The 13917-nt window shown below is 38.4% G+C and overlaps 1 protein-coding gene across 6 annotated transcripts in view; it reads right to left on the bottom strand.

The window, feature by feature from the left end:
• Window positions 1-3554: 3554 nt before the first annotated feature.
• Window positions 3555-13917, bottom strand: part of pbx3b (pre-B-cell leukemia homeobox 3b) — an 87681-nt gene continuing 77318 nt past the window's right edge. For 2 of the 6 annotated variants that reach the window (XM_036578622.1, XM_036578623.1), the window contains 5 exons: window positions 13193-13358; window positions 12514-12591; window positions 11978-12090; window positions 10455-10544; window positions 3555-5285 (listed from right to left, as the gene is read on the bottom strand). In XM_036578622.1, the coding sequence (XP_036434515.1) occupies window positions 5193-5285; window positions 10455-10544; window positions 11978-12090; window positions 12514-12591; window positions 13193-13358 (540 nt within the window). In that variant the 3' untranslated portion in view covers window positions 3555-5192. The remainder of the gene's footprint in view (window positions 5286-10454; window positions 10545-11977; window positions 12091-12513; window positions 12592-13192; window positions 13359-13917) is intronic. The other 4 variants (XM_036578624.1, XM_036578625.1, XM_036578626.1 and 1 more) reach the window with 2 other exon arrangements.

The following is a 13917-nucleotide window of genomic DNA, read 5'->3' as shown; positions in this document are numbered from 1 at the left end:
CTAGACAGCATATTCTGCTTGAACTTGTTTAGCTACATAAAACATTCATCCACTCTCCCCTGTTAGCTACTATATTGGAAAGAATTTCCAGGTTAACACACTCTTTGTCTGAATGAGGCCAGTAAAACCCAGGTGTGATGATCATCTGCGTCTGCCTGGCTCTAGCAGGTGCTGGCTGAATCTAATGTGCTCTCCCCTTAGTCTGAATGCTCCTGCTTAGATTGCACATTTCTTACACTATTTACAACAAGTCAGCCAGGCCAACGGCGAGTAATGGAAACACTGTTTGCTTACTGATTCGTACATTTGCTGTAAGCTGGCCTGCTGTGCTTGAAAAAAAATGTGTAAAAAGCTTTCGAAAGCTTTGTGTGTTCTTCCTCTGAACTGGTTAAAAACAGGCAAGTTGTAGTTTGTTTCAGCTGATGACTAGGTGTGTGAGAAGACCAACATCAGCACGGGCTTAAAGGATTGTTCTCAGGTCCAGGTGCAAAGTTCGGTGTCCATGCTTCTAATAACTTTTCCAGTTGAAAGACATACTTGATGTACAGAAAAAGGAAAAATGAAGAAAAATACTAGAAAAATATTTTAATACATTTTATTAAATTATTAAATTGAACAAATATGAATGCAAATAGTGTGGCAACTAATGGGCTGTACTCACACAAAGACAAATAAGCATAGTAGTGGGCAGTTTCAATCTACAATGATATGATTAAGGTTGGATGGTTTAATCAAATCAAATCAAATAAATAAATAAATAAATAAAATGTGTGGGAAATCGATTGGCCAGAGGAAAAAAGTGAACATTTCCATGGCCTTTAAGATTTCTAATAAGTATTTTAATGGTTTGAAAGACAACAGATAAAGGGGTAAAAAGTATGCTTTTTCTCTTGTAAGTATAGTAAGAGTGAAAGGACAAGTGTTCATTTTGAGTACTACTCAAGTAAATCTTCCAAAAAATATTGAAGTATCTTAACAAAGTACAATCTCTAGTTTTTGTTCGACCCTTGGTGGATTTATTGACACCCAAAGCTGGCAAATTAGTCAGCTTCACTTAAGCCATCATGAGCTTTTTGCTAGTATTTACCAGCTTTATCAGTAAGAGATACTGAAATACGATCAAAAGAGATGATAAACTTTTTTGTTACTCTATAAATATAAATTGGCAACAATACGGTTTTCTGAATCCTTTGTAATGGGGCCAAAATTCTGAACAGCTGAATTATTCTGCGAAGTACAGAATTCTTCTAAAAGTACTTAGCAATGTACAAATCCTTGGAAAAACTCCACAAGTAGACTAATGTTCATCACATTCCATTGACGAAAACATGGTTATTTATAGTGGAGTCTGTAAGTAATTGGACAGTGGCTCCAGAACACTGGATTTAAAATGAAACAATGACAATGCAGATCATATTTAATTGGATGAAATTGGGGTGGCCATTATGACGAAATTTTAAAGTTATCGTGCTAAATTATGTAACAATGTGGCTTCTCTAAGCACATTGTGGATATCATCACTACTCAAAGAACACAGACTAACAACGTTTCACTACAAATTGAGGCCTATTTTGTTAGATTTAGTGCAGTGCAGTTTGCAAAAATCTTGTAGTTGTAGGTTTATTATTACTGTAGTATTTTTATACATGACACAACTGGTTCTATTTTGTCTGTTCCAACTTTTTAAATTTCAGAAAAACAAAATATTGTGATGCATTTGATGTATTGTGAAATTGTCTTGAAGTATTGAGATAATATTTTTGCCATACTGCCCACCTAAAATAAAATGTTCAGTATTTCCATAACACTTTCACATCCTATATGGATGCACTTTCCCTCAAATTAGTCTATTAAAGTCTACAAACATCCTAATTAAAGAAAGGAATTTTTGCAGCATTTGTCAGAAGTCTCAGGCAACAATTGGTAATATTAATGTGTTTTTGTCACTGTGCCACATGGAACAGCTTCTAAGAAGCTGCTGCAAGGATCCATATCATTCCGAATACTTCAGTTGGCTCCAGCAGCCCATGCCATGCTGAAAAACCCATCTCTTTCTCTTTGACAGATCGTAAGCCTGTAGGGGAAACCATGGTTTCTATAAGGGGGCTGTCACTTCCTCTTAGAGGCCCTGTCACCGACATGTGTGCCTTCCATAGATTTGCACTAATGTCTTTAAGATAGTGGTTTCTGATTATCTAAGTAATGTGACACTAGTATTCATGCATTAGCAAAGTGTTGTGTTTAATTCCGCTTGTGTGCTTGATTTGATGTATGCGCATTAAAATATAACCAATCGCATTTAAATCTCTGTTGACATAAAGGGGCTGTTGTGCTATTGCATGCAAATAGTGTGGTTTTATTGAAGTATTGAGAAATAGTAAGTATTATAGACTGTCCAGTAATAAACCGTGTAAAATAATCAGATAACTTTTCTCTGTGCCAGGGCTGGTATTGCCCATTAGTTGACATATCACCACATCACATAAATAAATAAATAAACAAATAAGTAAATAAATAATAAATAAATATTTTTATAACTTTCAGTCTTATCAGTCCTTGCATTCCTCTGTACTAGCTTTGTTTACAGTAGACTAGGAATGGGTTATGAAACATATCTACTTAAATGCATATTCACTGAAAAGACTTGAATAGAAAAGAGACCATGTAATTCACACAAAATCTGAGAATGTATACTTATATACCAGAAGAAGCAAAACCAGTTGAAGAATATGTGCAAAGCAGAAATTATTAGAAGTGAAACTGCTGTGGACTGCAGAGAGCAAGTAATTCAATTCCTAAGAGCTTCTCAATGTTCTGGAGAAATGTCGGCGATAATGGGGACATGAATGTGTGGGGGTTCAAAGAGGCTGCAGACAGCTTATTGGTAGTGAGTTTGTTTTGTGTCTCTGATCGGTCAGTCCATGGGTCTGTGGTTTGGTGATTGGTTGTCCACAGTCTGAGAAGGAGCTGTATCACTGAAGAAGAAATCAGTTCGAGGTATCAGAGTGCACACTACCAGGACCTTCGGTAGGGGAGATCACAGAGGACGGGGTTGTAGCATCTTGCCATCCTCCGTCAGCCTGTAGCAGGAAATGCAAACAGAGATAATGCGCTAAAATTTTCACACAAATGCAATTTGGCTCCATATTTCCATATTGAGTAGTTTTTGGACACAGGACCCATACTTTAACTTAAGTTGTTTTTTCTGTCCTATATCAAGCTATGAAACCTGCTCATCTGCAAATTCCATTTAATAAATAAATAAAAATTAATTTAGTTGTTTCATTACTTGTACTCTTGATACTTAAATAGGCCTATAGTGAAGTATTTAATCCTTATATCTTTATTTTAGTTTTGCATTCAGATTAGGTTGATCAATTAATTAAATATATATTTCTAGCTCTATTTCTAGCTGTATTTATTAGTAAGACATGGTATTTTTAACAAGCTGTACTACTGCTACTACTACTACTACTACTAATAATAATAACAACAACCAACAACAGTAATAATAATTTGTCTGCTTGCAAAGAAAAAGTCATGATATCAGGATCTTCCATCATGAAAGGAAAAAAGTTTATTCATGTTTGAAATTACACATAACTACCACAAGGAAGACTTTTCAGTCCAGGGTGTAGTCTGGTTAGAAAGAAACACGAAACATTTTTAATACATTAGATTCACTGCCACAAATAAATTTTCATGACTTCTTTTTTTAATCAGTTTCAGAATCACATACGATACAAAAAAAGAGAAAGAAAGTTGGAGCCCTGTCACACAGAGCCTGAAATGTACAGTTCTGAATACTGAAACCTCTATGCATTACAGATTTTTTTAACCATGATTTTTTTCCTTTTTTTAAGTGAATTAGTAACAAGATGAGCAACATTCAAAATGTTCTTCGCTATTTACAACAGTTTAACTGTTCGGTGTTAATTTTTAGTCCCACGTCCCACATTCCCCACCACCCCAAGACCCTCCCCAAAAATTCACCACAAAACCCGCTCGGTCTCCGTGTTATTCATATTATTTGTATTATGGTCATCATTTTTTTTTTCTTTTTTTCCTTTTTAAAAGTTGCGAGAAAGCAACTCATTTTCTTAGAAGATTAAAATATACATTAGATTACATGAAGAGAGAGAGAGAAAAAAAAGTTTATTACAAGATGCAACCAAATGAATCTACGTAAAAATGGAAAAATAAAGTTAAAAGGATGGTGGTGATATTGTTGAGAGGTAGTCAGTGAGAGCACTCTAAGCTAGAGAAATGTTGGAAATCTATTGGTTCTTCTATGAGTCTGAATGAGGTAATAAAGCTGCGTATTGATTTGTGAGATGTATAAATACTCTTAAGCTATATTATATACAAGACCGTTTTTTGTTTTTCCTGTCTGTGAATGGAGTCCCTACGAGCCAAAACCATGGAGTCCTGAAACATAACGGTGTTAATGTAAGACTCATATTCTGCATTTAAAAAATCATGTCTCACATAATATGAGCCTCACTTAAGTACATTTTGTGATGCAATGAACATTGATGTTTTATGTTCGAAAATAATACAATTATGGAACACATATTTGCAGAATTTCAATTCATACCCCCAAAATGGAGTGGATTCATTTAGATCACCTAATTTAGGACCATGCAAGGACGTAAAAAGAAAAGGTCAGATAAAGAAATGCATTTCTAAAGTTCCCAAAGCTGCCTTCTTTAGCATATTAGCCCTGTAAAATGAATGGGTTTGAGTATTTACTTCTATCAGTCCTTGCATTCCTAGCTAGCTTTGTTTACAGTAGACTAGGAATGGGTTATGAAACATATCTACTTAAATGCATATTCACTGAAAAGACTTGAATAGAAAAGAGACCATGTAATTCACACAAAATCTGAGAATGTATACTTATATACCAGAAGAAGCAAAACCAGTTGAAGAATATGTGCAAAGCAGAAATTATTAGAAGTGAAACTGCTGTGGACTGCAGAGAGCAAGTAATTCAATTCCTAAGAGCTTCTCAATGTTCTGGAGAAATGTCGGCGATAATGGGGACATGAATGTGTGGGGGTTCAAAGAGGCTGCAGACAGCTTATTGGTAGTGAGTTTGTTTTGCGTCTCTGATCGGTCAGTCCATGGGTCTGTGGTTTGGTGATTGGTTGTCCACAGTCTGAGAAGGAGCTGTATCACTGAAGAAGAAATCAGTTCGAGGTATCAGAGTGCACACTACCAGGACCTTCGGTAGGGGAGATCACAGAGGACGGGGTTGTAGCATCTTGCCATCCTCCGTTAGCCTGTAGCAGGAAATGCAAACAGAGATAATGCGCTAAAATCAGTATCAGAATCAGAATTGTTTATTAGCTAAGGACATTTTCACATACAAGAAATTTGTTATGTTGAGTATTCACACAAAGACAGCAATAAAAAAGGAAGTATTGCAGAATAAATGAAAGCATGGATTGTATTGTAATATGTTGTTGGGAGTTATAAATAATGAACTGACAAGTATTTGTGCATCTAAGTGATATAGTAGTAACCAATGGAAAGACCACACTGTTTAAAAATGACACATTGATCTTCCAGAATTCATTTAAGATCTGGCCAACAATTAGGAAAAAGTCAACTTGATAAAAAAAGGAATTATATAACAAAACAAAGCAACTAATGCAGTAAAATATATGCCTATGAGGACCGGTGTGTGTGTCCATCCCTGTTTGTGCAGAGCTCTGCCTGGTCTCAGCACATATTGGGTGAGAGATGCCTGTTCATATGCATACTGATACATTAAAAAATCATAGGGGTCTGAGTGTATGTTCAGTAATGCCAACGGCCATCTCGCTGCATTTACACTAGCAACAGCCCCCCCCTTTCTCTCTCAGCTGCCTCCCTTCTCTTGGAAAACAAATTTGCCTTAACGTTGCAGGCAAAGGGAGCGATCTCTGAAATCAATGTCTAATCAGATTTCGGCGGTGGGCCGACAGCTTGTCGCTCCATATTTTGATGTGAGTCAGGAGGAGGGAAAGCCAGGCTGGGTGGGGTGGGGTGGGGTGGGGGAGGGGGGACGCTGAGCGAAAGTGACGGTGGAGGCCTTTCCTCCACCCAGCGCGCCTGAGTGCCTCTGACTGAGGCGTGTGGCTCCTGGCAGAGACTAGCCTTTGCTGGATAGTTTCTCCTCTCCTCTCCCTTCCTCCTGTCCTGCCTCTACCCCCTCCCCTCCTCTTCTCCTGCTTCTTACAGTCACCACAACAAAAGGTTAGCGTATGGTAATTTACTTGGGATGCGCAGCATTATCAAAACAATCCGTCTGTGTTACTGTAAAAATGTGGTGAGATGCGTGCTGTCACTCTCTCTCTGTATATATATATATATATATATATATGTGTGTGTGTCTGTGTGTTTTGTGTGTATAAAGTGGTGTCAAACGTGATTAATTATTGATTTTTATCAAACACAGTATGTCTGAAGCCCAGCTGCTCACACATTGTTGCGATGACTGTAGCCCTAACTGTTTATTAAAATACAGTAAATATATATATATATATATATATATATATATATATATATATATATATATATATATATGTATATATATATATTGATATATACATATTAATATATATCATCTCTGTGCAGATGTATAGATGTATGTCATATATATTGTCACTTTCGGAACAAAAGCTCCAAAAGAATATATATATATAATATATATATATTCCTGTAAAGGTATTCTTTTGGAGCTTTTGTTCCGAAAGTGACAATATATATGACATACATCTATACATCTGCACAGAGATGATATATATTAATATGTATATATCAAAGTACATATCATCGCCATCCAATTTTTTTAGTATTATTTTTACTTTTAAATATCATTTGGGCGCGGCAGCTGTCCTTTACATTGTGTGTATCATTTCATGATAAATGGACCAATAGATATGCTCCAAAATTACTTGGAATAAAATCTCTTTACATTAAATTTACCATTTTGGAGACTTGTTTTTCTTTGGACAGTGACGATATATAAGGTGTCTGAGTGTGTGTGGTGTATGTTTGGGGAAGGAATGCTCAGTGGCGGAATTAGAATTTTGCTGATTTAGAGTTCCTGGAATAGGTCAATAAACAGATTGATCTGGCTTCTTCCAGCCACAGTGTCTGGGCTGAGGCTGAAATAAGAGCGTTATGAGGAAGTCTGCTCAGCCCCGGTGACATGCATCATCTGCATTCATCCACAGTGACTCTCTCTCTCTTTCTCTCTCTCTGTCTCATTTCTGAGTCAGAGGAGAGAGCAGTCAGACTGACACCACCCCATTCTTTCTGTTTTTGGGAGGAGCAGAAGTGCACGCATGCACAGCAACAAACTCAAACACACACACTCTTGCAGTGGTGATGGAGTGAGCTCTGACCCAATCAGTGGACCACAGTGTGAAAGCTGGAGAGAGAGAGAGTGTGTGAAAGTGCAGTTTGAGTCTGCGAGAGCCTGACACTTCATCTGCACTGCTGCAGGCCATAGAGGCCACAACAAAACCCGAGATGACATGCTGCCGCGTGAACATTCGCCACGGATACACTGCCATGGTCGCGTCCCACTGTCTTGAAAAGCCACACATACGCTTTGGCTCCTGACATTGATGATAATGTGGATTCTTTACCTTAATTCATGCAAATGCACTGTAATGCTCACCAAAAAGCATGCATATGATATGACAGCACTGCTTTATTAATTACCTTACAGTTAATTATCCATCCATCAAAATCCATCTGTTTCCCCGTAGAGATGTTGTATCTTTATTTTTTCTTCAAATTTTGAATGCTAATCGAGGTTAACTGACACTCTAGACTATTTTATCAACAAATCATCCTGCTTTGCTTATACCTGCAAGGTATGTTTTCTTGTGTAGTTTAATACATTATTTCTTGATTTATTTCTATTTATTTAATTGTGAATGTAAGAAAGTAAGTACATTGGCTTTATTCAAAAGGTTCTCCCTCTCTCTCTCTCTCTCTCAGTCATCAAATAACTGAATCTTTTTACCCTTGTGGTTTCAGATTACAGAGTGTATGGAGGAAAAAGCACCACAGCAAACCTCATCAAGGAAGATAAAATTCATGTCTACCGACGGCTGCAGGCGATCATGCTTTCATATTTCATCACGTTGATAAGGATATTGCGAATTCTTTGAAGCATTTCAAAACAGCCAAACAGTGGCAGAGATAGGGCACTAAAAGCCTTTTCATCTCACCACGCTATAGGTTACCGTAATATGAAATGTTTACACAGGCAACAAACATGTTTAATATCTGTCTGGATCTCATTTTGCATTCACTCTGCCTCAAGAATAGCGCTGTTTGGGTTTACGGCAAATGATGTTTTGTTCTCACTCACTCAAGTGATAGAATTTCAGCATATTCTTATGTCTTGTGACAGATGTTGTATTTGTCAATTTAAAGATTAAAACTTACACTGGCATTTTCTTATGTTATATTGGATAATCATTTCTTTATAGACAAGATCACACATACACTGGTGTTAATATATTCACTGGGACTTTCCATTAAAATATATAATTCTGTAAATTAATACTGCTTTGGCTACATGTGTACCTCAAATCAAAGCTCATTTTTGAGTAATAAACATTTGTCTTTATGGCAAGCACCAACACAGTTCACACACAAAATTCCACTCTTAGCATTACTAAGATACGACTATCGGGTATTGGACTGATATCCTACTCGATATGTACTCGTGCTCATGGACAAAGACTCTTGACAGTCAAACAAAGTCTTTAAACAAGCTTTGGTATAATCCCATCAGACCGTTTTAAGCACATCCCCAATACAGGTGGAGACACGAAGGCCAGAAAAATGGAGGCTAAAGAGTCAACTTTTTTTTCCAAAGTCCTCCTATGCTGACTTTACTTTTTTGACTGAATAGAATAGGGAGGTACAACCATATGATCCTGCCAAGTATATTATTGCCTGCTTAGGCTTCAGTGCTCAGTGTTAGTAGCACTGCTCTTCTCTATGTTTCTCTATGCTCAGCACTCAGCGCAGTGTTATTTTCAATGAAACAGCTGTATCTGAAATTGTTCATGGACAGAACATTTCACACAGCATGGACCGAGCATTTTCATACTGTGTGAGTATATAAATTGTAGGCTTTGTCTCGATGGGCAGTGTATTCATATGTACAGTGTGAGTCACCAAAGAACAAGATTTCTAAAATCACACAGTGTATGTCAGGCTTTAGAGGACATTCAACTATAGCTCAACCAGCCAAACAAAAGACTTCAGACATAAAACTCTACAAGCAAGCTCCTCGGATATGATTCCTGCTGTCGCTGTGCTACAGAGACCGTTGTTGAAAGAGACAGATCAGGGTTAAAAACTATGAAATGTACTTACAGCTGTACAGAAGCGCTTTTCTGACAAGGAGCAAAATCTACTCGTCTCTACTGCAGCGCTACTCAATCAAAAGTAACTGATGTAGCATAGCTAGCTAATTCACATAATTGAAAATCGGCTAGAATGTAATGATTTAACTGTTAACTGTTTAACTTATAACTATTTAATTCTAAGTAGCTTACTGAGTATAATGTCAGACTTGGTATCAGCGAATACAAAAGTACAAGTAGAGTGTACTTGCACTTGCCCAAAAAAATGGTATCAATGCATCAATACACAATGCTCACTGTTCCACACTGTCAGAAAAAAACAAGTTTTGTGCAGGCAAATTTTTGTTCATCAAGGTACAGAAAATGTAAATGTACCCTTAAGGGTACAACAATGGCCTTAAGCAACTTGAATAGGGTTTTCCCATGGGAAACATACTTATTTATACCTTTTCATAAACTAATGTTAAAAAAGTTAAAAAAGAACAATAAATTAAAAAGCCTGGAGTCAATACAAGGTGTATAGAGTCAATGCAATTTAAAAAATATAACTGCAATGGAGTAAGGTACAATTATGTTCCCTAACTAAAGGTACTGAAGATCTACCCTTTAGGGGAACCACCACAGTGACAGTTTAGTACCTTTTTTCTGAGAGTGCAGAGCTCAATGGAGGGGCAAAGCTTTATACCCCCCTAGCCAATGCTTGACATTAAGCATTGTGACCTGCGTCATGTGTGGCTGCTCTAGAGCATCTTATTCTGTTGGCAATGCTTTTCTATGAAGATTATGCAAGTTGTGTGCACAATTAATTGCCTGTATCAACAATGGGTGCGCTTTAAAGTAGCTGAATTCACTAAGGTCTAAGTGTCTGGATACTTTTAGACATACAACGTATGTAAGCTGTATACGCATATTCATGTGGATGAGAACTCTGGTCCATGATGTCAATATTGTGTAAAACAAATGAGCTATGCAATAATAATTCACAAAAATTCATGAAAGGAGTTTAATCAAACCAAAAATCAAAATTAATTACATTGTTATTTGCAATAAATGGCAGAATTCACTTACATTCAAGCCATGTGGACTGTACATGGAGTTCCCCCCAAGGGCATCATTGTATCCTGCCGTCTGACTGATAACATGGCGCAGGGTATCCACCTGCAGAGAACACAACAGGAAGTCAAGCCTGTCAACTTCCTGTGTCTCAGGAACACATCAACAACATGAGCACAAAATCATACAAAGCACTTGCACACTGATGTCTAAACAGAGGAGGGAAGAATGGACCAATTCCCAGTTGTAAGCCAAGCTAGAGACAGCAATCAATAAACTCTCTTGAAGTTGATTTTATGCACATTTTATGAGAACATTATCTGTGACTACTTCAAAAACATTGTATCTGGTCACTACTCTCCACAATTTGTATTAATGAATAAAAAGAAAAAGTCTGTAGACCAATATAATAAGTACTGGAACAGACTCTAGTCCACTTGACCTGTGTCTTCTAAGTCTTTTATCAGGCTGTTGGGCTAAATTGCCTGAGTTAAGTACTTTAAGTACTTTGGATCACCCTGTGTAGTTAACTTTTCAATTTTTTGCAGAACGGGGGTATTTTTAAAAATACCCTGTCCTAACTCTCTTCAACTGATTCAGTCAATCACTGAACTGAAGTGGGCCGAGCTGACAAATGTGGGTGGGCCCAACTGTTTGTTTACAACTGTGCGGTCCATTGTTCTCTCTCTACTAAATTTGCAACACTAGGTGGAATGCATGTTGAATGAAGTAAATGACATACAAGATGTTTTATGTGAAATTTATGACTGCATGCATAGAAATTGTTTTTTAACGATATTTATTTGAAAGCAGAGACCTGATTACAGTACAATAAAAAGACAAATTATTATTCACATATTTACATTTTTACACAGACATGTGATCTGAAGACAGCAGTAATACGTGACACAGCAAGTTAAGCAAGCTACAGTAATATGCCAGATATGGCGAGTAGATGTTTTAAAATACTCTGCTATGGTAGAATTATAATGGTTCAGAAAATCCTCTCTCTTTCGTAATCTCCCTTTCAAGAGCCATCTCTCATGACAATGAGATGTATCATCTTAAAATGGATAAACATTATGAAGGGACACAGGCACAATGAAAAAGAGATAATAAAGGATACAGAAGTTTGAAGGAAAGTACAGTTACAAACACCCAATACCAACCCAAGAGCTCAAGTCAGAGCCAAATGCATTCGCAACATCAACTGCAAAATGGGGTCTGTTCCAGAGGTGAGATCAATTTACTAACAGACTACAAATAATGAGGATCTGCTTTTATTGGCCACCCTGGGCTATGATAACGGTAATTTGTTGGAGGGCAATTTGGGATTGCTCAAATAATCCGTCCATAGCCAGACATCAGTCATCAACAATTAATGTTCCATTGCTAAAATAAGATGACTAGGGAGGGGGCACACAATTTAGTATGATTATCTGTAAGCTGGTGTTGTTGAGACTGTACTTGGGATGACTGGCTAGCTTAGCAGCTTTCTGTTCTGGCACACAGCCCCAGTCCCTGTGCGTGGAGCCTACCTGTGACTGTACATTGGCTCCGACTTGTGCCCCTTGGTAAGAATCCCCATTCAGATTCTGCATGCTCATGAACATGTCCCCCGAGTTTGGGAGGTTAAAAGAACCTGACGAACCTGGAAAGGAAAGATGTAAGTGGCTGAATAACAAAAGAGAGCAAGGAAGAGAGAGAGGAATTCACACATACACACACACTGACACGAACACGAGCATACATACAAGTACGCCATCACCCATACACAAACACAGATGCCCAGAAAACAAGCAACCAGAGTGAAGCAAAAGCAAAGGGAGAAAATAATTGAGAAGATAGCCCATCTACTGCATTACCTATCTAATCAATAAATACATACATACATAAAGAAAGAAAAAAGGACAAAAGAAAAGAAAATCTGATGACACACAGAGATTGGTTATGGGGTTGGCAGCCTAAGCTCCACAGGGTTTCACATCACCTGCTATTCTAATGGACTAGCTCAGAAGGGATCATGTGCCAATGACAATAAGGACAGGAAGAAGCTGATGGAAAAGGTCAGTACCAGTAAACATGTTGGTTAATAGAGAGTTTTTGTTCTCTGCAGAGTCCAGCTGAAATTCTTCATCTTTCATCTGGAATCCTGGGTGCAAGAAAAAGGGGACCCCTTTAAATCTCTTACCCACAAGCCCTCAGGGCCTCAGCCATGTCCATAACATAGTCACTTCTGCTTAATATGTTTTTTTAATATATTATTATTATTTTTGTTTGAATGTCAACACTATACACGGCATCATGCTACTAATAAAATATTCATTAATATTCTTTATTTTTATGAGCATAACATGCTCCAAGCAAGAGATTTCCATTATTTCACAGTAGGGGTAACACTGTTATGCATAAGAGGACAGAAAGGAAGGGAAGAGTGGGAGAGGATCATCATTTATATTTCTCTTTTTTCACTAAAAACAGTTCACACGGCCGGAACCCATGCACACACACTCGCATACACACATACCCTACAGTTTCTGCTTGTCTGCTTGACTATGCTTGTCTCGTTCGGCATGTACGGTCTGGGAGGCAGGAGAGTGGGGCTTATCCCCCTAGCTGGGACCGCTCACTGTCACAGCACCCAGGCAGCGCAGAGCGTGGGAGAGAGCATTGCTCTTCCGAGGGGAGCGGGGAGGCATGGGGTGGGGTAAGGGTCTGATTTGGGATTGGGATGGGTGTTCACTGGTGCTTACCAGAGTTGGGTGTGGTGGGTGAGTTGGTCTGGCTGTTCTGCACAGCGGCAGCTGCCGCGTGCGCCGCGTTCACGGCCGTCTTGGCAGCGTACAGGTTGGCTTCCTCCTGGAACTTGCCAATGTTCTTCTTGTACCGGATCCTCTTGTTCCCGAACCAGTTGGATACCTGGGGGAGAGAGAGAGAAAGAAAAGGAAGGGGGGGGGTTGAGGGAAGAAGGGAGGGGGGTGTCAGACGTCAAGGCAGACGAGGCACAGTGCACTGAGCAGTGTGATTGTTTCAAGATGTCACGTTCAGGTCCATCAAGTCCACGGTCCCCAGCCTCCTGCAGTAATATCCGCTGGGCACATAGACTAATTAAGTGATTATCAGACAGGGCTTGTGTGCTATTACGGATGAGAGCGTGACATGCTCTGTGTTTGTCTCTAGACAAAAACCAACACACCAGGGGCTGCTCGTCTTGTGGCAACACCAAGCTTTGGTGGTGCTCACACAGGATCACGTCAACAGAGCAGTGGTTCACGTTTGTGGCAAAGTTGGTAAGAATCCAGATGGAAAATGTTTTCTCAGCAATGGGGCACATTTTGGTTTTGGTATAGCATTAAGCTGCTGTGCTGTGTCATTTGTGTCAGATTTGCTTAAAGATTTATTTATTTAGTTTAGTTTCTATTTTTGGGTTACTCAACCTATATTCTCGGCATTTTCACTCAATTAAAGTGAGTTTATC

The sequence above is a fragment of the Colossoma macropomum genome, unplaced genomic scaffold (assembly GCF_904425465.1).
Source record: "Colossoma macropomum unplaced genomic scaffold, Colossoma_macropomum, whole genome shotgun sequence".
In the NCBI taxonomy this organism is placed as follows: Eukaryota; Metazoa; Chordata; class Actinopteri; order Characiformes; family Serrasalmidae; genus Colossoma; species Colossoma macropomum.
The sequence above is the reverse complement of the archived record's forward strand: the minus strand, read 5'-3'. Positions and strand labels throughout refer to the sequence as shown.